Source organism: Acanthopagrus latus, chromosome 9, assembly GCF_904848185.1.
Source record: "Acanthopagrus latus isolate v.2019 chromosome 9, fAcaLat1.1, whole genome shotgun sequence".
Taxonomy (NCBI): Eukaryota; Metazoa; Chordata; class Actinopteri; order Spariformes; family Sparidae; genus Acanthopagrus; species Acanthopagrus latus.
The window spans coordinates 8,719,335-8,742,059 of record NC_051047.1 but is presented as its reverse complement, the minus strand read 5'-3'; the positions used below and the strand labels follow the sequence as shown (position 1 = coordinate 8,742,059).

Below are 22,725 nucleotides of genomic sequence, written 5' to 3'. Positions count from 1 at the left end.
TTGTGTATTTGGATGAAATATTTTGAAATTAAAAATGACACCACATGTTCTTCGTGATCTTGATCAAAATTTGAGATGACTCACTTGGATGTAGTTTTTTTTTTTTAAATTTGTTGTCTTTTTTTTCAGCAGACAAAAAAGATTTTAAAAAAAATGAAAAAATACACCCCGTAGTAATTTATAATTTGATTCTTCTGCCTGATGCAAAAGCACACACGATTTCTGCAGTCAGTTAGTTGGTGAGTTGTTTTAGCAAGTCAAACTGTTATTAAGGCTTCACTGGATTATAGCTTCTACAAAATATGTGTGTTGGGGAATAATTTCATAGAACTGTTTGTCTGAATCGTTGTCATTATTTTCATATCAGTAAAACACAAATTTCATGCTGATGTAAGTCATTTCCAGATAATCAATCTAATCTATCATCTTAATTCTTCTAACCTTTAGGGGTTTTTATTTATTTTTTTTAACCTAAAAAGATATTGTGTGATCATGACTAACACATGTATTATGTCAGGTCAGAACAGCAGTACTGATTGTGATGTACATTCACAATGTAGATATGTGAACATACATATATGTTCTGAATGTTTAATCTTTGCTCCATCGCCTACTCTTTGATTGCTACATACATTTCCCTCTGATAGGTTAAATTAGATAAATAAAAACATAGATTATAAAGATTACACATATTTTATGTCTTCTGGCTTCTTCCACTGCAGTCCTGAAGTCATGTTTCTGTGGGCAGCGCTGCCTCTAGATGCAACATGGAGAACTGCAGTCCGGTCAGGCTCTGCACAGTTGCAGCTTTTTAAAGGTAAGTATTTAAGTTAGAATCATTGCATTTTAAATATCCTCCTTTGATTTGACACTGGCCCCTCTGAGGTAATTTACTGAAGAACCTTCATTATCTTGTGATTTCGCCGCAGTTCCATTTGTCTAAACATGCGATGGGATCGTTTAAGCCGGCAGCTGCTCTCCCTCACATCAAAAACAAAAAAATTACAAAAAGCATAAGTCTTGACTCACATAAGTGATTTGAAATTTGTCTCTCTCCAATGAAAGGGTAAAAATGAGAATGAATGAATTGCAGCTCTGGGCTTTAATTGCTTTTTCATGATCCAGCAATCCTGCAGGAAAATGCAGCGTAAAAAAGCCCAATTAGAGTCTTTTCACTTTGTGCTGGAGACAGCAGGGTTCAGGCTGATTGTCTTTCTCTGCTAGTTGCTCTGCTCCAGAAGGTGATACTGGGTTGGACCCCTGTTACCCTCCGAGCCTTCTGTTAAATTTGGCAGAAAAAACGCCGGGCTCAACGAAGAACAAAGGCGCGCCGGTTTCACCATAGAACCAGAAAAAGAATCCCTGAAGAATGGATTAATTTGGTCTAATCGAGGAGACCCATTCCATGCTTACTCTAGCAGTGAGAGCTATTGGAGCAGGCAGGAAGCAGCTCTCCTTATTAAATTGCCTAAAATGGCTCGAAAGTTCTTTAGCATGCTCCCTCTATACAGCAGATGCTCTGCATTAATTGGTCTATGAAGGCCTGACCTGGGGTTCTGTGCTAGGGGTTTAAGAAGCATATTTATTATTTGCTATAACCTGGCGTACATGATGTGTACTCTCGAGGGCCGTATTTCACCATATTATATAGTTCTTAACGTTGCGCGTGCTTCAGGGAGCTGGTGTTTGGGAGGTAATGTTTTAACAGCAGGTAAGTCCTAAACACCATTCATCAGAGGCCTGCTCTCTCCCCTCATCCGGCCACAGCCATGACTGATGGGCCTGTCTTTTGTATGAATGTTTAGCACAGTGGAAAGCCATATGCCACTGGCACCGACTCCTGCCCACCACCTCCTACTGTAGTAGTGGTGGAGGGAAGAAGGAAAAGAAGAAAGTCAGACAGAACAGCAGGATGAGAGAGTCTGGTGTTTAAAAAAAAAAAAAAAACGAGAGGGACAAGAGGAAAAGGAGGAGAAAAAAAAAAAAAAAAGCAGCGATGGACAACCAGCAGCCTCGGGATTCTGATGGGCCGAACTGTGCAACTTTCGGTAAAACGGAGGAAGGTCGGTCACTCACCACTCACATACAACGCGAGTGCACATATGCATACACTCAGCTGCACACATTAATAGTGGTAGAGATGTATTTTTAATAAGAGAAGCGGTGGTGGGAGGTGAGAGGGGAGGTGGTGCCTGGCTGGTCCATCTGTCCCAAGCAGCCTCTCTCCCAGTGCTGCTGCCGCCCCCTCGTGAGAGAAGCACAGCTGTTACTGGAAAGCCCTACTGTCCAGAAAAGGGGGCTCGCACTCCTCCCCTCCGTCCTCCATCCCTCTGTCCCTCCAGCCCTCCACCTCTCTGCCCGAACACCCCTGCAAGAGGATGAAACGAAGCAGCAAGCCCAGCCACTGTGCAGTCAGCCTGCGCGTCTGCAATTTCAAACCTCTTTAGATCATTTTTCATGCTCACCAGAAATGAATAATGCACACATTAACTGGTGCCAGTTAATAAATTTCCGTCTCACTGCACTATATTTTTCAATAAGGGTCTGGCTGCTTCGTTTTGTTTTGCAAAACAGCCTCAGAAGGCTCCTGCTGCAAATTATCCCAGCCTCCCCCCCCTTTTTTCTTCTTCCATCCACAGCCAGAGAGCCTTTCCTTGACTTAAGAAATGATAAAATCATAAATCGGCTTAAATTTTTCACTGTTGCATGCAAATGTCAGTGGGCATATTAGCCATTTTGTTATATCCCTGATCATTTAGTGCTTTTCTCAGCTGAAGATAATACACCACAACATTTTTCGCAAGAGTGCATCCTCAACATTCAGCCCCCAGGGCACCGCTACATAGAAACAGAATCAATCTTGGGGAACTTCCAGGCTTTGTAAGAGAGCCAAATTGGCAGACTATGTCCATTATATCAGTTCAGCAAAGCCCTGGCTAGCATCTGGCCGCACTGGACGTTTTATAGCCCATCTCTAACTATTAATCATTGGCTGCGACATCACGGACTCTCAAGAGGGTGTCTAGATGCTCGGTTACAGGGAACGCCGCTGAAAATGCCAGGGCATGTAGACACGCCGGTCCCAATACCCACTGACAGTGGCCCTCCTTAAAATGACAGAGTGCATCCAAGCCAGACGGACAGAGTGGTGTCAGGGAAGCGCTGTGACAGGCGAGGGGACCCCATCTGAAAAATGCCACCGTGCCCTAGTGGCCTACAGTGTTGTAGTGCACTGGTAGTATCTGTTCTGAGGTCGTGTCATGTAATATGATCTAGATGGAGCGGACAGGGTGGGTCCCTCTCTGGGATGCGAATGGGGTGTCAGACAAGCTGCTCCTCTAATAAGGGCTGCCATTCTAATGATCACTCAGTCAGCCTAACCTCTGACCCCTACTGTTATAAGAAACAGAGGGAGGGGCAAGCCGGGATGGTGGGAAGGACTGCGAGTTCAAATGCGCAGTATTTACATCAATTAGACAGGCAAGATGGAGGTGCCCATCAGAGCCCATTAGGATTGTTGTGGTAGGGGGGGGAGCGGGAGGGAGGGACATTGAGGGCCCTACAGAGGCCCAGCGGACACATCACAGGACTGGCCTTGATCTCGTCCTGTCACATTGATGAGAACTCTGTCAAAGACGCCTCCTACAGATGTACAGTATGCTTGCGACTCTGTGTGTGTGTGTGTGCGTGTTTGTGTGCTTCAAGTCACCATGCCTGCATCCAATCGGCCTCTTAAACACATCAAAATGTAGCCTAACAGCTCATATTAGCAACAGCAAAGTATTCACCAGTGGTTGATGTAACTAAATATAACTAATTACATTTTCCCCAAGTACTGTTCTGCAGTACAATCTTGATTTTAGATATTTCCAAGTAAGGCCACTTTCATCTCCAAAAGAAAATATCATGTTATTAATTTTGATTGTTTTAATTCTTTTTATTACAGGCTAAGCTTTCCAGCAGCAGCAGCATATAAAGTAATGTAAATGATCTCCACATTCACGTTAATGAATCAAAAGAATCAGCCATATAACATATTTTATTCTGAAATGGGCTATTTAGCATAATGAGCACTTTTACGTCAGGTTCTTTGATTCCAATGCTTTTGTACGTTTACTTAAGCGGCATTTTGACTGCAGGGCTTTTATTCGTGAAGGAGTGTTTTCACGCTGCACCAGTTCTACTTTTACATCAGAAATACAGATAAATACATTTTATTTCCTCAACCTTACATCTAAAGGTCATGAAATCAAAAGGCCCTGTTCTAGTCACTCACTTCCACTGTGACCATCATTATGTGTTCCCACTGCTGCTTCATGTAATGTCTCAGGACATTTCATTTCAGCAGTTTTGATAAACCCTGATTCTTTATTTTGTTGAGGGGGGGGGGATGCTTATCAGATGCAAAATAGCACACCTGCTGTTCCAAAACGCCCTCAGTGGGTTCAAATTAGTGCTCCCCTGCTTTTTGTTCCTCTGTTGAATGTGCGGCTGTAACAAAAGAATGTGTTTTTCATAACGAGTTTGTCGAATTTAGCATTACAGATTTGTGAGTGGTTTTGACTGTGAACAGTCAGACAAGACTCTCTCGCATCCATTGATTATTGTGATCAAAACTTATCAGTGTGATTAACAGAACACAATAAAGGACCCCTCCTGGGAGCTGATTTCATTATATCATTGTGATGGAGCATCCGAGCAGGTAAAAGGTGCACAGTGAAAACCCGGAGAACAAGGAGAGGACTTCAGTAGGCTGTAGTATCCCATCTTTTATTAATGTCACTCGGTGGGACAGCAGGTTTTTGTCAGTCAGAATGGATAATGAAGATGTTGGCGGGGCCGGTGAATCCATCCCTTTAATACTCACATATTTTATGATAATGAAAGGTATTCAAAGAATGATTATGATAAAAGTGGGCTCCCCCACTGATGTGCCAGCACAGCTGTGCAGCCAGACAGTCAGCTGCAGGCACCCAATGAAAGGATCACACGGTAAGTAAAGAAAGGATCCGTGAGTACATAAAGCGGATGGCTGACGGTTTTGTAGCCAACCGTACATCGGCTGCACCGCGTGTTACACTGCATGACGAAAAATAATGTGAGGGAAAGGCTTTCAGTCTTGAATGTCACTATTCAGAGCTTTTTTGATCTTGTTCTGTCTGCATTCGCTCCATAGCATGAAGCCCTTTCACCATACTGACCTTTACATGAGCCTTGTTGAAACAGGTTTCATCCCCAACTAAACAATACTTTGGATGTGCTGTGCATATCGGCTATTTGTTATTGGCTCTTTACATCAAAGCAGCAAAAATAAAAAACAAGAGTTGAATAGCGAGGAAATCTCATCACGTGACGCTTAGTTGCATATTTACGGGGTCGTACACAGAGGACACCGATGGTCGTGTGTGCCGTGACACCCCCTGACGTGCATATCAGTAACATCTTCCCGGCATCAAAGCGTCAACTGTTGTATTGTACTGTATGTGTAAACAAACTAAGCGGGCCCTAAAGCAAAGCCATACCAGCCCGCCGCAGCTTCAAAAGTTCCCAGCAAGCTGTAGGAAGCAGGTGAAAAAATAGAAGTGCGTTGAACTTTGACCCCAGGCGCACACTTGTTGACTGATGTTTCACACTGGGGTCGCCTTTTCCCTCTGCAGCGTTCTTCAAGAGGAGCAGGCCTGTGTGAGCGTGTGTGTGTGTGTGTGTGTGTGTGTACATGCATGCTTGGTCCCTGGGGAGATCATCCCCGTCTCCCTTTGAAGGCTCTGTGCTATAGAGCTGTTTTCATACGGCACCGGCCACGGGTTTCCTGTCTCGGCTGACCCCTCTTCTCCTCGTGGACACTTCAGAAAAACTTCCCAGCACCAACACCTTTCTCCCATTAACTACAGAGGCTTCAGGAGGGGCAGGGAGGCAAAGGGGGTTTTGAACCTCAGGAACAAAAGAGACTGGCATTAATAAACAAACATGATAACCACATTAGCCCACCAGTGGTCAGCACTAAGCAGCTGATGCCTCCTGGGGACAGTCTGCATTTTCCCTGCTTGAACAAACACTAGATCGCGGCCGTGTGCGGACCAGCGCTCTCTCGGTCCCGGCTATAGCAGCTTTTTGAGAACAGGAACATTTTGAACTGCTGAAAAAGGGCCAAATCAAATAGATTTTTTTCAATAGATTCTCTGGATCCACACACGCACGGCGCTCCGTCCAGCTGACACAACACAGGGTCAGAGATGAAAAGAGGATGGGGTCCGCCGTGGATCAGTTCCACATGGCCCTCAAATGGGGCAACAAAACAGCACAGTGTAGGCGACCATGGAACCACCACAAGGCACCCAGCTCACCTGCCCCACACACATCTCACTGCCATGAGATGGTCATGTATTTTGATAATTTATTAATTGGTTTCAGTAATTGTTTAAGGAAAAGAAAAGTCTCAAAGAAGTTGATAAATGTAAATATTTCTTTACTCCTTTATGAAAAAAGAAACGGATATCTTCAGGTTGTGGACAATACACAATATTTGAGAACACTCTCTTGAGCTTTGGGAACATTGATCGACATTTTATTATTATTTTTTTTACCATTATCTTAAACCTAACTAATCTATTGATCGGAAAAATTACTGACAAATGAATCAACGATGAAAATGACCATTAGTTGCAGCCCAAGATTCTTGCCACCCCAGAAAATGTCAACAAAGCTACAACTTGACAATTGCTCAACATACTGACTTTTTCCACCAAAAGAACTAAACGAGAGCCCGACACACAGATCATGGTCTTTATTTCCAAATGGTACAAAGCCAGAATTAGTGAGATAAAATAATACGAAGTGGAACAATGGAAAAATGTGTTTTACAGCAGGCAGGGGTCCCAGTAGGCTCCCTCAGGGCGTGTGGCGTTTAAGCTGGTCCAGTTTGCGTCGCAGCATGTTATAGTTGTCTCTGGTCCCAGGAGCCTCAGGGTCCAACTTTAGAGACAGCTCATAGTGTTTCTTTGCCAGCTCCAGCTTTCCCCAGCGATGATACAGCACAGCTGAAGGGAAAAAACACAAACACTGTTCAAGCTGAGAAGCAGCGGTCATCCTAATTCTATTCACTTAGTACATTCAATTCAGGTCCTGTAAGCTTCTATATTACTCTGTGATATTGTTTCTGCTAGCATGCACGATTATTCTTCTGGCCTCTGAGTGCCAGTAATCTCTCGTCAGCCAAAATATGTGACACATCCAAAGTTGCAGTATCTTACCTAAATTGCCATGGCAACTAGCAGCATCTGGCTTGATCCGAAGAGCGTGGAGGAAGAAACCCTCCGACTCCTGAGGACAAAAAATAAATAAAAGCACTGGATTAGAAATGCACTAATAAAGTAATCAACATGCATGAAAAATAATTTTGTAAGTTGAAATGTTGATGCTGTGCACGCTGACCTTGTATTTCTGTAATTTTCCCAGGACGTTAGCCAATGAAAACATGATAGTGGGGTCGCTGGGGAGGAGCTTCAGAGCCTCTCTGCCGATCTGCTCTGCTTGAACCAAATTACCTCGAAGACAAAAAAAAAGGACATAAATGTTAGACATTCATGTTTTTCAGTAAGTGACCACACATACATGCTCATGTTTTTCCCCTAGCGGACATAGTAACCCACATTTGGGCTACTAAAACTGTATATGTATATATACACATGTCAACATTCATACACAGTTAAAAGCATAAATCTATAGGTTCAACCGTAGTTACTGCCGGTACGTAGATAATCTGACTGCTTTCTTTATTTGTCAGTAGTGTCTAGAGCAGAGTTTTTCCCCTCTCCACACATGGAGAAGCGGTTTAGTCTCCTAATTAAGGTTGAACACAAGGCCCACTGGGTTATTGATCTCTGTCACAGACCCATCTGATGTCTGGCCAGAAATGAAGAAAGAGAGTGAGACAGTCTGTGGGACAGACAGACAGACAGACAGACAGACAGACAGACAGACAGACAGACAGACAGAGACAGTCATGTCCTGAGTCATGGCCTGTGCCCTTCAGACACAGCTTGCCAACATACGACTACATGTGTGACCATGTCTGAGCGCATCTGCCTGAATCTACACCGATTCTGCCTTTTGTTTGTGTAATGATCAAAACAAAAGAAAGGGGGTGAACATCAAAGAGAGAAGAATATTCCCAATTCCTTGCTATTTGAAAATGACACCTATTGTTCTTCTTTTCTCTCTTTTTTTGTTTGCTGGGGTAGCTGGGGAGAGGGCTAGAATTATTTCTGTCAGATTTGGGGAACAAATGCGGTGGGGGAACTCTGAGGGGGCGCTGTTCTGGCTGTGCTTGCCCATGTTTGATCAGGAACATACTGGGCCCTGATTGGACAGTTCCAGTGCCCTCCTGGGAGACTCCGCCCCCGCGGGAGCAGCTTCTGACAAAACGGCTCGAGCTTTTTGGAAATCAGAGCATTCTCCACACGGCAGGGAAGAGTGCCTTCAAAACTCACAACACAAAGCTTTAATACATAAATTTCAAGCATTACTGATTCCTGCTCTTCCGGTCTAATCTTGTTGGCCATTTAGATTTCCTGCCTTTCCAAAATAACAACGCTGCGTCTGTTGGCAGTTAATACCGGAACAAGCTGCACAGAGCACAGTTCTACACCAAGTACAATGACTAAAACCCACAAATGGATAAAGATTATTATTATTATTATCATCATAATTATCATCATCATTACTATTATCATTATTATTATTATCATCATCATTGTTATTATTATTATTATTATTATTATTATTATTATTATTATTATTATTATTATTATTATTATTATTAGTACTACTACTACTACTACTTCTTCTTAATGTAATTACACAAATCATAATATTTCTGATGCAACCATCATGAATACAAAGACTTCATGAAGTGTATTTTTTTTTGTATACATATGCACTTGCGCTTTGTGTACTACATGTCCAGTATCTGTGTGTCTGTTGGTGTGTGTGTGTGTATTTTGTGGGTACCAGTATTGTCCAGCAGAATGACCATGTTGTTCCACGCCAGACTGTGGTCAGGTTTTAACACAGTCGCGTTCCTCCAGGCGTTCAGGGCATCCACGTGTCTGTTCTGGTCAGCATACTATTAAGACAAAAGAGAAATGGGGTTATAAAATGCTCTCTTCTTTATGCACGGTAAAAACCCACCAATATGAAGTTTAGTTCGATTTCAATTTTAGGATCCATGTTGTGGATCAGGACACTCCCCAAAACTATAACCCATATTTCTGTTTAAAGCAGAGATGGGTATTGTTAAGATTTGAAATCGTTTCAGTGTGCCACTGCTTTTACTGATACTTATCGGGTACTCTTATCTTTTCTAATTGGTATCTTTTAAGGGAAAATATGAACAACTTAAACACACTTTACAGAATTTTAGAATTTACGTTGCTTCATTTTCTCACATACTCTATGTATCATTTACACAATCGTTCAATAACTATGAGAATATTGTTTTGAACAAATGAAATATTTCTGACTGGTACTGTTATTTATTTTTGCATAATTTAATTAACTCTGTGTGGGCTCCGGTCTCAGTTTAGTTTCAGTTTATACACCAACAGTTAAATTTAAGGTACAATTACATGAGACAAAATGGAGATCTGTGAAACCTGATAAGCTACGGCCCAGACTCTAAGGAGATTAAATACTACAGCTTTTAATAATTTTACTCCTGGGCCCGTTTAATACCAGGTTTTGGAACCCATCCCCTATTAAAACACACAACCTCTCTATGTTTTTAAAACTGCACTTGCTAAACATTATCAACATGCTAGAGTCTCACCAAGCGTCCCAAGTTATAGTAGCAGTCTGGGTATTTTTTCCGGAAGTGGATTGCGTTCCTGTAGCTGTGCTCTGCTTCCTTAAACTTCTGCAAGCTGTTCTGAACTATACCCAGATTCATCCACGCTGCAGCAAAGTCAGGCCTGCACAGATTTAATAAAAACACAAAAATCACTTGGATATTTGGTGCTAAAATTAGTGAGATGAAGTGGTTGCCTGTCTAGTGAGTTGTCTCTCTCTGTGATTAGCGACGTACTGTATAGAAACCGCTTTAGACAACAGCTGCTCCGCCTCTATCAGTTCATCCCTCTCCTTCAGGATATTCCCCAGGTTGTTCATGGCATGGACGTAAGTAGGATGTAGCCTGAAATGCCAGAGAAAATTGCAGTTAATATGGCTTAACTCCCGTATACTGCCATAAGCAAAGGAGAGGGTTGTTAGGAGACAAACCTGACTGCCTCTCTGTAATAACCGACGGCAGCGGTGGTGTTCCCTTTGTCAGCAAGGTTCTTCCCTACATTATAATGGACCTGAGGAATCAGTCATTAGACATCAGAACGTGACTCCAGTCGCTTGGGTGCAATTTGTTTCCACATTCGGACTGAACATTTTACTGACACATGCTGTAAAAAGGAGGCAGGCAAAAAACACACAAACCACAGATATTTACCTTGGCATTGAGCGGACAGACAGACAGGGCGCTGGTGAAGAGACTTTGCTCCGACCGCCACTGGTGACTGCGGAGAGCACAGCGGGCCACATACACACACAGCAGCACGAGCACAGACGCACACAGCAACTTCTGGAACGGGGAGAGGGGGAAAAAAAAAGAAAACCCTGTACTGTAAGCCATCATAACCCTTAAGCTTAAATATAAATCATGTGTGACTCAAGAGTTAATACCCTGGAAATGTATCTATGCAACACATGGACACCACCTGCTGTTCTCATCCCTTTACAGGTGAGTCATTAGTCATTTCTCCTGTCTGACCCTGCTCTGCATCACTGAGTAACGGAATCATCAAAGCTGCATAAACAGGTGCTTAAATAAAAGAGTTTAAAACCAGGACAGTGTGACCTGGTGGCTTACAGAAAAAAGAAAGGTCACAGGGGTTGAATCTTCACTGGAAACTGAAGGTTCAACAGTATGTGGTATCCTTTACGTCAGCGTGATTCCTTTAGCTACGATTCAGCCTTACCCTGTACTTGGACCAGCGGCAGCAGCAGTGTCCCAGGGAGTAGGCAAGCAGCAGGCAGTAGCCTGCCGAAGACAGGTAGAGCACCCTCTCAGCAATGACAAAGCCCACCCTGAAAAAAATGTTACAGGCCGGCAGAAAAGGGACCACCAGCAGCACCAGACCCAAGGTCAGTGTCCTGGCAGGGAGAGAGAGAGAGAGAGGTCACACAGTGAGGATTATATACATGTGCTGATCCATCGCTGCTGGCTGACAATCGTTGACCACCGAGTCATATAGCATTGTAACATTTTGATTTAACCCCCAAATCAAGCCCTGTGTGTCGCCTTAGAGTTGCTGTTGGGCAGGAGTTGTTAGCATTTGTGACGTGAGAGAGGAAAAAAAAAACAATGCACCAATGGGCCAATGCACTACATTACTTTAATGGCAGGGGTGGCAGGGTTTAATCTATCTGTTTTGTTTGCTGGCCGCTGGGTTTTTCTTTCAATTGTGCCGCTGTTATAGTTTTCAGAATGATTTTCTCAGAACATCACCAGCAACTCTTGCGTTATGTCAACTCTGATGGGCCACACTCAAAAACTGCACCCTAACAATGTATGGTGAAGAAATTTAAGCTGTGGGTTCAATAAACCGCTACAAAAACCATCCTAAAAACACGGAAAACTTTCCCTGTGAACCACACACAGGCTGTCTCAAAACCAACAGAGAATTTTAAATCTCAATCGAGACATGGTGCTCTGGTCACACTGCGGTGGATATGATACAATTTCCATAACCAAGTCCGAGTCTAGAGAGGCCAACATGTGCTTCCTCTCATCTACAGCGAGTAGTGAGATGGCTGTGCTCGCTTACCTCCTTCTCTGGCTGTCCTGCGAGCATAAGGCTTGGCTTATCAAGCCTATCATGATGCACCAGAGCAGCAACAGCCACACCATCCTCCAATCAGTGGCTGACTTAATGAGAGGCACACAGCCCATGGACCAATCAAAACACAGCCACCAGGGACACAGCAGCAGCCAGGCATTCAGAGAGTAGTAGTAATTATAGTTCACTATCTGCCAATCAAAGAGGAACAGGAGGGGTGCAGAATGGGAGAGAGTTGGGAGAGATGAGGAAAGAAAAGCATTTCAAATTCAGGATCAAAATCAATTACTGTGTTTAGAAATGAAGATTACACGGTGAAGAAATATTAGATGTTTGCATCAATGCATAGATCCCCAGAAAAAATTTTAGTGCTAAGAAAAATACTGATTTTTCCATGATGCCATGGTAACAAGATCTAGTGTGATTAAAAATTGCATCTCACTTTAAACAACATCCACAAAAGAATCTCACTCACTCGAAGAAGTATATTTTCTTCAAAAGAGGCAGGGTTGTCTACGTCAGTGAATGCTGGTGGTCCCGTTCCCATGATCCTCCAGCGTGCGTAGAGCATCGACAGTCCTCCAAGACCCATGAGAGCCAATCGCGTAAGCAACCCCGGTCGCAATATCTCACTTACCTGTCAGGGAAACATTTGTTAGTCACTTTCAAGCATCGGTTCATGAGGGCAGTGTGCTAAAATTCATATTGCTTTATACAGACGATGTATGTGACATGACATTAATCATACAAGGGAGGGCATAATTTATGACAGAAAAGGGGGGGAGGGTATGTAAACTGTAACTCACATCAAGTGAATTCTTCCTAAGGAGTAGCCTCTGGCTGAGTTCATACACATTAACATTACAGATCAGGAGGACATCAAAGGCGGCATTCACACCCTGAAGGAAAATACATGGAGAGGGGAGGAGAAATGGCATTTAAAATGTATATAGGTCAGCATCGAACTGTATCTTTAGCTTTTATCACACATGTGAAGAAAAACGCAAGACTTTTAGGTTTTCCACATGAGTAAGAGGAGGAAAGATCACATCATTTGCTATGTCTTCATACATTTTTAATAACTGAGTATTTATCACGCATCAATAGCTGCATTTACATGGACCACAATATTAGACTAATAATCTGAATAACAATCCAATCAGCATAACAAAAGATAATTGGAGTCAGTCTTTACATGGTTATTAGGCCATATTTTTTTCCTTTGCGGTCTGTCCCCTGTGGCCGATACAACTGCTTTTGCCGGAGATCTTGAAAGATTAAAGGATTGCTGAATGCTATGATAATCGAGAGGGTGGAAACGTGATTTTGAAAACATGAAAAAGCCATAATCCACCAAAACAGAATAGAAAGATTGATCCCAGGAAACAACGTGTGTCCATCTTGACAACTGGAGTAACTAGAGCCTGACCGACATATAGGTTATCCAATATTAGTGTATCGCAAAAATGTCTGTATCTGCATGTAACTTGTCCAATATTGGGCAATTGAAATGATTAAATTCCCAGTGAACCATGTCATTTTGGACATTAAAGTTTGATGTTTCACTGTGAAACAACTTTAGTATATACTTTACACAAGTTTTCAATAACCACATTTGAGGGTTCATTACAAAATGAAATTAACAATTTTTGCAATGAATGCCAGAATTTCTTCACTCTGCACTGTCAGTATTGGCCCCAAAAATCCAGTGCTAGTCAGGTTCCAGTATTAACAGGTTCAGGAAATGAATTCAGTGAGTGAAGCCATTCATGAGTTCCATGTAACCACAGTTACTGTTGTGAGGTCTCCCTTAAAACACTATTTTTACTGGATGTGATAAAATCATCAACTCACAACAAAATGGCCTGACAAAAAAAAAAAGAGAGAAAAAAAAAAGGAAGACTTTGTACCAAGACTGTGATGCCTTGTTCTTTACAGAGCATCGCCGCAGCACACAGCAAGAGGCTGACCACAACCCAGTGGACAGAAAACTTGTCATCTCTGTCACTCCCTAGGAACACAAAGCCAAAAGCAAGCCAGTTACAGACAGCTGAGGCGTAAAATGTAGGTGTTCAAACACATGCGTGTAAAAAGAAGCAGCTCAACAATGTTTGATGCTGGACCCTTTTTTTTATCAGCACATATGGACAATCCTGTACAGTACAGTGAAACAGTGGACTGATAGAGCAATGCTCGTGTTTGGTGCCTACCTCTGTTGAAAGCTTTGCAGTAGGTGAGGAAGGAGAGCTGGAAGAACAGCGCGCACAAAAGATCTGCCCTTCCCACTATTCCAGCCACCTTATTGACATGGAGAGGAAAGAGGGAGAGAAACAGCAGGAGCAACAATTATTCATTAACTAAAACACAATCATATATTCTATTATAATCATATACATTCTGTAATAAATGATGCACTTTGCATAAATATTTCATATCACATTCAGTTTTGCATGGTGCATCTAGTTATGCAAGGCTTATTAAAAGAAGGAGGAAAAATCTCTCATTACCCAGCACGGCCTGTTGGTGTTTGTATTTTATACAGTGTGTGGGTACATACTGTACGGCTGGCATCCTGGGGTTCCCTGCTTTGATACGTGCAGCAGGCCTAAGCCAACAGTGTGCCTGCCTCCCACCCCCCAAGTCTCACCCAGTCCTTGACCTGCATGATTAAAGAGAATTGAGAGGGGGAATCTCTGCCTTCCAGCCAGGCTTTACAGCAAACACACATAGGCTGACGGGTCAATAAGCATCCCAACACAGCTAATAGTCAGGCCGCACCACCACCCGCACCCTGGCCCAGTGTTCCCTGCTGATGTGGGTTTTTTGTTCTTGGCATGGAACCTCTGCATGTTTAGTATTAAAACCTCTGGACTGGTATGTCAAGATGACATGATGAACTGCTGAATGGAATCAAAGTTGTTAAGAAAGTTTATTTACAGCCAAAAATCACTAGAACAAATGGCATTTTTCCACCAGCACTTTGGCAAGGACAAGCCAACTGAGTCACGCCAGTTTGCTTTTCCACCCATGCCGAGTTGAGCAACACCACGCTTGTGATGGACCTGCTCTGGAGGAGGGCCAAGCCGTGCCCGTCCAGCGCCCAACCTCCAAGCGGCTGCAGTGGTATCTTGTGACTCTTGCTAACCTGCTAGGATATCGCTATTTTCTGTAGATTCTACCTGAATCTCTTTAGTTTCTCTTGTCCTTTTTGTACTTTTGAACATCTGCTGTGTTTTCACCGTGTTCGCACAGCTGTTTCGGTATTCCTCTATAGGTCCTGCTGGTGAAAACACATGCTGCTTCATAATAAAAGCGTTTAAATGACTAAATAATAGGGGGCTTTTATTGTGAACAAGTTATAAGAAATTAAATGTGCGTGTAACCGAATTTGCAGTGCCACTTTGTAGCAGAGACTCTTCGATAGTACAGCAGGGATCAGTCAATGGTTTAAGACACATCTTAAAGCAGGAAGCCCAGTTGTGGTGTAAATGCAAATCACAGAGTCAGAGAGAGTAGAGCCAGGCTGGCACATGGAATGATAAAATGGCAAAAGTCTCAAAGGGCTCTACAGGCCCACATCAGCCACTGTTCCTGACCCAGCCTTAACGCCAAGCCAAAACTGGATCAGGCTATTGAAGGAAAAAAGCAGATCTAAATATGCAAATGTCTAACACTGTCATGACTTTAAACACTTTGATTTTTTATTCATTTATACTTCAATAAAACCTCTTAGCCCATCCAAAAACATCCAAGATCAATCTTCCATCATACTCATCATACCTCATGAAAAGGGGATGTTTTTAAGCTTGGTCACACTCATTGCAGTCACATCAAATTGAGATTAGTCATCTTTTTTAATCCAAAGATTGGTTTGGGGAGTGCTTTCAGACACTGTTATGTAAATCTGTGAGTAGTTTCAACAAAACAGCAAGTGTTGCACTGCTTGCTTTATTTAATGCTTTTGTTAGAGCCATTCTACTTACACTTTCTGTGTGAATTGGATGGGCGGCAAAGAAGAGGGCGGCGAGCAGAGAGGTCTTAGGAGCGTGGTTCAGCATCCTACCCTCCTCATCATGGACAAGTCCCCCAATAAGTATAGCAAACATGTCAATCATAAGGGCAGATATGACAGAGTGGAGGATGATGTTCAGCACGTGGAAGCCAACAGGGTGCAGGCCTCCCGCCAAGAGGTAGTTCAGCCTGCGACAGGAGGAGAGGAAATACCTAATGTCACATAGGACAGAAACAGTCAGGATGGCAACACCAGTGGCCCTTTTTGCTTAAAGCGGCAGCAGACAGGACAGTGCTCTCAACTGTGCTTAGCTGAAGCGTGCCCCTTGTTAAAACTGCATCAAACTCCAGCCTGGAGTGAATGACAGGGAGAACTTAGTAGTTGTTGTTGTTGTTGTTGTTGTTGTTGTTGTAGTAGTAGTGGAACTTGAGTAGTCTGACACCAGCCCAGTGTTCAAAAGACAACATTACTTTATGGTCTCATGCCTACAGTCAAAGGATGAGGAAGTCTCCTTCATCATGGCACGGTTGCGAGAAGCCCCCAAAGCGGTGAGGCAGCTGGATTTGCGAGATCACGTGACCTTGCAAATCCATCTTCACAGCCTTCAAGCTATTTACTTCTGTCCAAACCACTGCGGTTCTAATTAGCATCATAAGAGGAGCTGGCAACTGGAGATAGCAGCTATGGGCCTGGTCTAGGTGTGATGACCAGTGAGGGAAGTGGAGAATATATTTCAGTGAAAAAATGTCAGAGAATGAGGATGTTTGCTTAGTGGCTCAGCTGGTGGTAGCACCCTCATACCAATGACGGTCACCTGCCAACTATTTTTTAAAAGAGTCTAGTATTTTTCCAAATGGTGGCTCTATGATGGTGTTTTTTTTAAGAGATTAGCGACTCATGTTCCCTAGCGTCAAGTTGCAATGGTTGCTTGCAGAGATGACGAGGTGCTTCTGGATATTAACAAGCCTCCAGGTCCACAGTGGGGCTGCACGGACTGCCAAAACTGGAAAGTCAAACCACACAGCCCCAAAATGGCAGACCTGCCCACAACCTGGCTGATGCTCTACAAACTTTGTGGGGGATCATTTTTAGGTATCTTAGCACCTGAAGCGTATACCTTTAAGTTCTCTGCCCTACTGTCTGATCAATATCAAAGCTGACAATAGTAGTCACACTACCATGTTATCACAATTATGCTACTACAACACAGCACGGGTGGCTGTGGCCCAGGGGTAGAGCCAACTTCTTATTATAGGAAGGTCGCTGTTTCGATTCCCCTGGCCTGCATGTCAAAGTGTCCTTGGGCAAGATACGGAACCCCAAACTGCTTCTGATGTGCTGGTCGGCGCCTTGTGTGGCAGCCACTGTCATCAGTGTAAGAATGTATGAAAGAATTACTGTAACTTGCTTTGGACAAAAGTGTCTACTACTTGCATGTGATGTGACAGGGTTTCTGCAGGTTTGAACAAGTCCAATATAACACTTCTTAAAGACCTTTCCAAGATCCTTTTGAACTAACTGTAAGTACTATACCAAGTACAAAAAAGAAAAGAAAAATAAAGTCCCAGAATTACTTTAAAAAATAACCAAATTCATTGCCAATCACAGAGCAACTCAAACACTGAAGAATTGAGTGAGTGAGTGTATCAGGGTTATTATAGTTTTTAAATGCTAAATAAGCTTGCACTTTTTGTTTATGCACCATGCACCCTGCACAGCATATAATATAAAGGTTAAAGTGCTGACAGGAACTACAGTATGTTGTGGTATGATGTGAAATGATGTAAACAGACTGACTGCCAGCCATTGAGAAACAAGCATTTGTCGTGAGCTTGGTATTATGCCAGTGTGTGACTTGACACAGTGGACATGTGCCCTTACCGAAATGTAAGGACAGTGAGAGGTCGGTAGGATTTGTGACTAGAGTTGCTACTCAGGTTGCTTCCCCAGAAGTCATTGCTCCATATGTTGTTCAGGGGGGTTGATGATCTCAAGTCCTGAAACAGAAACAACAAATCAGATTGATGTTAGTACCACTGACGTGTGCAGGACATCACTGTAAATGCTGAAGATACAATGTAAAAAAAACAAAAACAAAAAAAACAACAACAACTTTGCAATACAAAGGGTAAAGCAATGATAAGGCATATATGTAGAGGGAAGCAAAAAATACCTTGTTGTTGACAATGGCCTCGGAATCATCAAAAACAAACTCCCCATCATAACTGTTGATGAAGCACAGCAGTGCCACCAGAGCAACAGTGACCTTGGCCTGGACTGGAGCAAGCTTAGGAAGGGGTATTTGGTGATCCCAATAAACTTCAGATAATGCCATGATCCACCGGGTCTTTGGTCACTCTGCATCATCATCTGGTCCCTGAGGGGAAGACGAGGGTGACAGCAGATAGACAACGTCATACTGAGAGCAGCTGCTTTAAATGCGATCCAGATCATAGATTGCACACACTGAGGCTCAATAAGGAAGTGCGTCTTGATACAATGGGTGGCTTCATACCTTATCTTTTATGAGGCATGTTGTGAGAGGTCACCCTGTCATATGCAACTCCCATGTTAGCTTCTTTGCTAGACTGATAAATAGCAAACGTAAAGCTCAGCTCGCGCTAGGAGCCTGCAGCAACCTGCACACAGATGCGGTAATTAGCTTTGCACTTTGTCACAGAGAGGCGAAACAATTGCGCCGTGTCGGTGTAACGTGAAGGGTAACGTTACCTTGGAAGTTAGCCGGCTAGTAACAGGTAACTTTAGCATGTCTTGTTAGCGGGTGATATTCCCATTCCTGCGGCATTAACATGACAGACGGACGACAGTAGCTACTCCTATGGCAGGTGCTACCTATTTTAAATACTTTACGGAAAACCGTGAGGACTTCCAGGCACAGAAAGACAGACAGGCAGCGTGCAGCTCGACCACTCGCGGCTGTAAACAAATATACACGCTCAGGCTCCAACACTTCCGGTCTGCGTCACTGTCACGTGTTCGATTTCAGCCAATAGTTGCAGTGGTCTGGAGCGACAGCTGTACAGTGGAGTTGTTGGTAACTGGGAACACTGTGTTTTATTTCAAAACGACACACACATGTAGAGCGTATTGATTTTGCTTTTAGAGATTAAACAAAAACGTGTGACGCAGTTTAGTCTTCCAGAGAACTGTATTACTCTTACAGCTAATGACAAAATGACTGACTGTATTTATCTGTGGTGAAAACAAGTGTTCTTCAACCCCTTCCTTCACTTCTCCCAGGGAGACCTGGAGATTATGAAGCTCATTCTGGAGACTGGGTTTAGTAACAGGTTCCCCACAGTGAATGAATGCGTAGCTCAGAGAGTCTGGTCTTATACTGCTCCCCTCTAGAGATAAAATGAACAGATTTTGAAGCCTTGCACTGTACGGTTTCAGAGGCGTTTCTGATGATCTTGCTTTTTTACTGATATCTTAGGCTGCCCTGGTGTTTAAATGCATCTTGTGTGTTCAGCTTATTCATTTTGCCTTTTCTCTCCTGTGTTTCTTTTCTTTTCTTTTGTTTTGTTTTGTTTTCTTTTAGAGGTTCAGTAGTGTAGTTTCAAAATCTAACAGTCAGCTTCAAAATTGATTTCTTCCTCCGCCACTTTTCAAACTCCTTTTCCCTCCATTTATCTACCTATTGCTGGCTCTGCCTCTGACATAATGTTCTCATCCTGTCATCGATTGTCTGTTCTTGTTTCCCCTTTGCAAAACTGCTGACGCATCAGATCAGAGATTGGTGTGAGAGACTGTAAATCAGGCTTGCCTACAGTATGTGAACACGCACACACACACACACACACACACACACACACACACACACACACACAGACTTAAGATCAATTTAAATTATGATCGGTTTTATTTCTTTATTTTACTCTTACCTTCACAGATGTGATGGACCAGAATGGTTTATTGCTGAGTCTCACTCAACACTTTGCGTTGGTAGGCTGCCAACCAACTCAAAGTGTCTTGGGAATAGCTTGACAAGTGTCTGCTAAAACCGCGTTAATGCATGCTTTCTACATTATATCAGTTCATCCTGAAAAGTGAACATGATATGTAACTGCTGCACGGAATGTAACTCTTTGACAAAGTGTAATGTATGCAATTTGTTTCACAATCAGGTTTTTAATATAGTCGACCTGAATATGTTCAACATGATTTTCCATTTCCAAGTTGTGGATCTGAAGATACTCTCATTATTTACCTTTACAATCTAATAATATATGACACCAAGAATATTTAAAGAGGGGAAAAAAGAACAAATTTACATTACTAATGATATACATAGACATATTCAGATACATTTTTGCAGTGGTTTGACTCCATGGTGTGACTTGTTATTATGGCAAAGGTGCAAATCAAGGTCCAGTGTGAGCATAAGGGACACCACTGTTGTGAATGGGCAGCAGCTGTTGATACCCCTTTTGGTCCCAGGCAATTACATTTTAGCTCCTGGGTTGGCTTTTTGAATTATGTAACTATCAGAAGAACCTAGTATGATAATGTGATATGTATTTCACGTGGGCAGATCGGAGAGATCATTTGGAGCTCAATCTCAATTTCAGTAGGATTTTTTTTTTATTGTAAATAGCTAGTTGATGAGCAAGCTGTTCTTTTAATGCCAGCAAATGTGTATCCCGTGTTTATTCAGCTTCTTTTTTCTTGCACTGAGGTGTTTCTGTCTGATTGTGTGTTGTCTTTGTTGGTGCATGAAACAACAGCGTGGTGCATGCAGTGTATTGCTCTGTGACTGTGTGGCTGTCGTGTCAAACATAGATAATCTGTTGTATGTCATAAGATATGTTCGTAGAAAGAAGTGCTAATGGAAGGGTGAGTGTCCGTAAGAATTAGAGGTGCTGAGGTTGTGGTGAGGCCCATGGCAGGCTCTGGGATTTTGTGCTCCACTTCACCTGTCATTGCTTAGGGAAGACGAGGAATCTCCCTAATGGTCAGAGCCGGGGGCCCAGGGCGACGAGAGGGGGGAAAGATTGTCAAGGGCACATTCTCAGACCTTTAAAATGGGTTTCAGGGTCGGTTAGAGAAGCAGACACTTATTCAGCAAGAAAGCACACGTAATTAAGGCCATGCTGCAAAACATCACCCTTGGTATCTTCACAGTCAAATGCGATTTTGATCGGTGCTGGCTTCGAGGTTTGAAGAATCCAGCTGGATTGGTGCGTCTGGTTCTCCTAAAAAAAGTTCAAATTGGTTCAGAGCGCTCGCATAATTGTTTATTTACTCAGTTGTGACATCTGGCCTTGATACTGCACCCTCTCAACAGACTTTTTCCTGTCTCACCAGGAACGCGGATACTTCAGCAGAAGCATTTAGTACCCCCAAAATTCCCTAATTACCAACCCATGCAAAATGCATGAAGTATGGATTTCATCTCCGGGTTCTTCACCCATGTCAGTCAGTTGGAATTCATGTTATTAGCATCACTTCCAGTGGGCTGGTCGAGGGCGGGGTGGAGGAGATAATGAGGGAGGATGTCCCAGTACCACCAGTAGAAGATCTAGTGGCCCAAATGCAGGGAGACAGGGGCTGCCAGTGGAGACCCTGTCAGGAAGGGGTCGGCTGTTTTTTGTGATCACGCAGAAGGTGACAGACATTGATTGTGTGCAGTCTGACATAGAATCACAGCGGAGAGGAAAGGTCAGGGTCAAATGGCGTGAAGGGGAAGAAATGGCGAAGCATCACGCAATGCCCCGAGATGAACGATGCAGCCCGCATGTGTTTTTCATCATTAGCTGTTAATCTTTGTTGGCACAGTTTCCTTTTCTCTGATCACAGTGGGTGATATACAATGATATTCTCCAAAGCCTTGATTATTATAAAGAACATGTTTACTAATGACGGGCAAAGTTTATATTTGTAAAACATGCTCGCCTGCGAAATATATATATATTTTTTTTAAGATTACTTACATGGCAAAAAATAGATGTACTAGAACCACTTTTTCACCCGGGAAATTAAAAATCTCTTGGGCTAATGTGTGTTTATGCTCCTCAGATCTCAAACATCAAATGCATATTTGTTTTAGCCCACATAAAGGAATTGTTTTGCATTATTTTCATGCCTTGTTGTTAAGTAGAGTCAAACTTAAAGTAGCAGGAGACAGTGTATGCAATGACACGAGAACAGCATGTCCGATGGGCAAAACTTTTAATATTAGTTGGTATACATAATCAATTCCCTTTCTTGGTATAATTTTGACATATGTACGGATGTCCAAAATATACAGTGTTAGTTTAAAGTTTTAAATGTAAGGAATACGGCATATATTCAAGGTTAAAAGTCCATCCCAATGGAGGTCAGCTCTGGAATAACATTCAGAAGGCTGATAACAATGATATTCTGATGGTTTATGAGGTAAGAAGGGAAAAAACAAAAAGTCTGAAGGTGTTCATTGTTAATGGAAGCTATTGACAATATCTCTTAAATGAACCTGATAGTTGGGGCAGCTTCTGATAAGTACTTTCATTGTTAAGTAATCTGTCAACTATTTTCTCAATTAGCCTTTTAGTTGTTTGGTCTCTAAAATGTCAGAAAGTGGTGAAAAACATTTATCAGTATTTCCTAAAACTCAAGATAATGTCCACAAATGCCTTGTTTTGACGAGGAGTAAAGAGAAACCAGAAAATAACCACGATTTTGAGGGGGGGGTTTTTTCTTTAAAACATTTTCAAATTGACTAACCAACAATCACATAGGCTGGCATTTGATCCAGTGGTTGACAACCAATCGATTTATCATTTATCATCACAGCTCCAATGACGTTACCAGGTTTGCTGTATTGGA

General features: G+C 42.7%; 1 protein-coding gene across 2 annotated transcripts; it reads right to left on the bottom strand.

Moving 5' to 3' along the window:
- Positions 1-6,769: 6,769 nt before the first annotated feature.
- On the bottom strand, positions 6,770-18,888 carry tmtc4 (transmembrane O-mannosyltransferase targeting cadherins 4). 2 transcript variants are annotated; one of them, XM_037110564.1, is made up of 19 exons: positions 18,628-18,888; positions 18,413-18,536; positions 18,071-18,274; positions 17,779-17,894; positions 15,869-16,085; positions 14,096-14,183; positions 13,796-13,896; positions 12,692-12,784; positions 12,361-12,522; positions 11,874-12,076; positions 11,025-11,199; positions 10,496-10,627; positions 10,276-10,355; positions 10,082-10,189; positions 9,827-9,968; positions 9,010-9,124; positions 7,432-7,544; positions 7,251-7,320; positions 6,770-7,037 (listed from the first exon to the last, which is right to left on the bottom strand). In XM_037110564.1, exons 3-19 carry the CDS (start codon positions 18,230-18,232, stop codon positions 6,889-6,891), a joined length of 2,226 nt encoding a protein of 741 aa, XP_036966459.1. In that variant the 5' UTR covers positions 18,233-18,274; positions 18,413-18,536; positions 18,628-18,888; the 3' UTR covers positions 6,770-6,888. The 2 variants fall into 2 exon arrangements, with proteins under 2 accessions (XP_036966459.1, XP_036966461.1); XM_037110566.1 differs by lacking the exon at positions 18,413-18,536.
- Between the last annotated feature and the right edge of the window lie 3,837 nt (positions 18,889-22,725).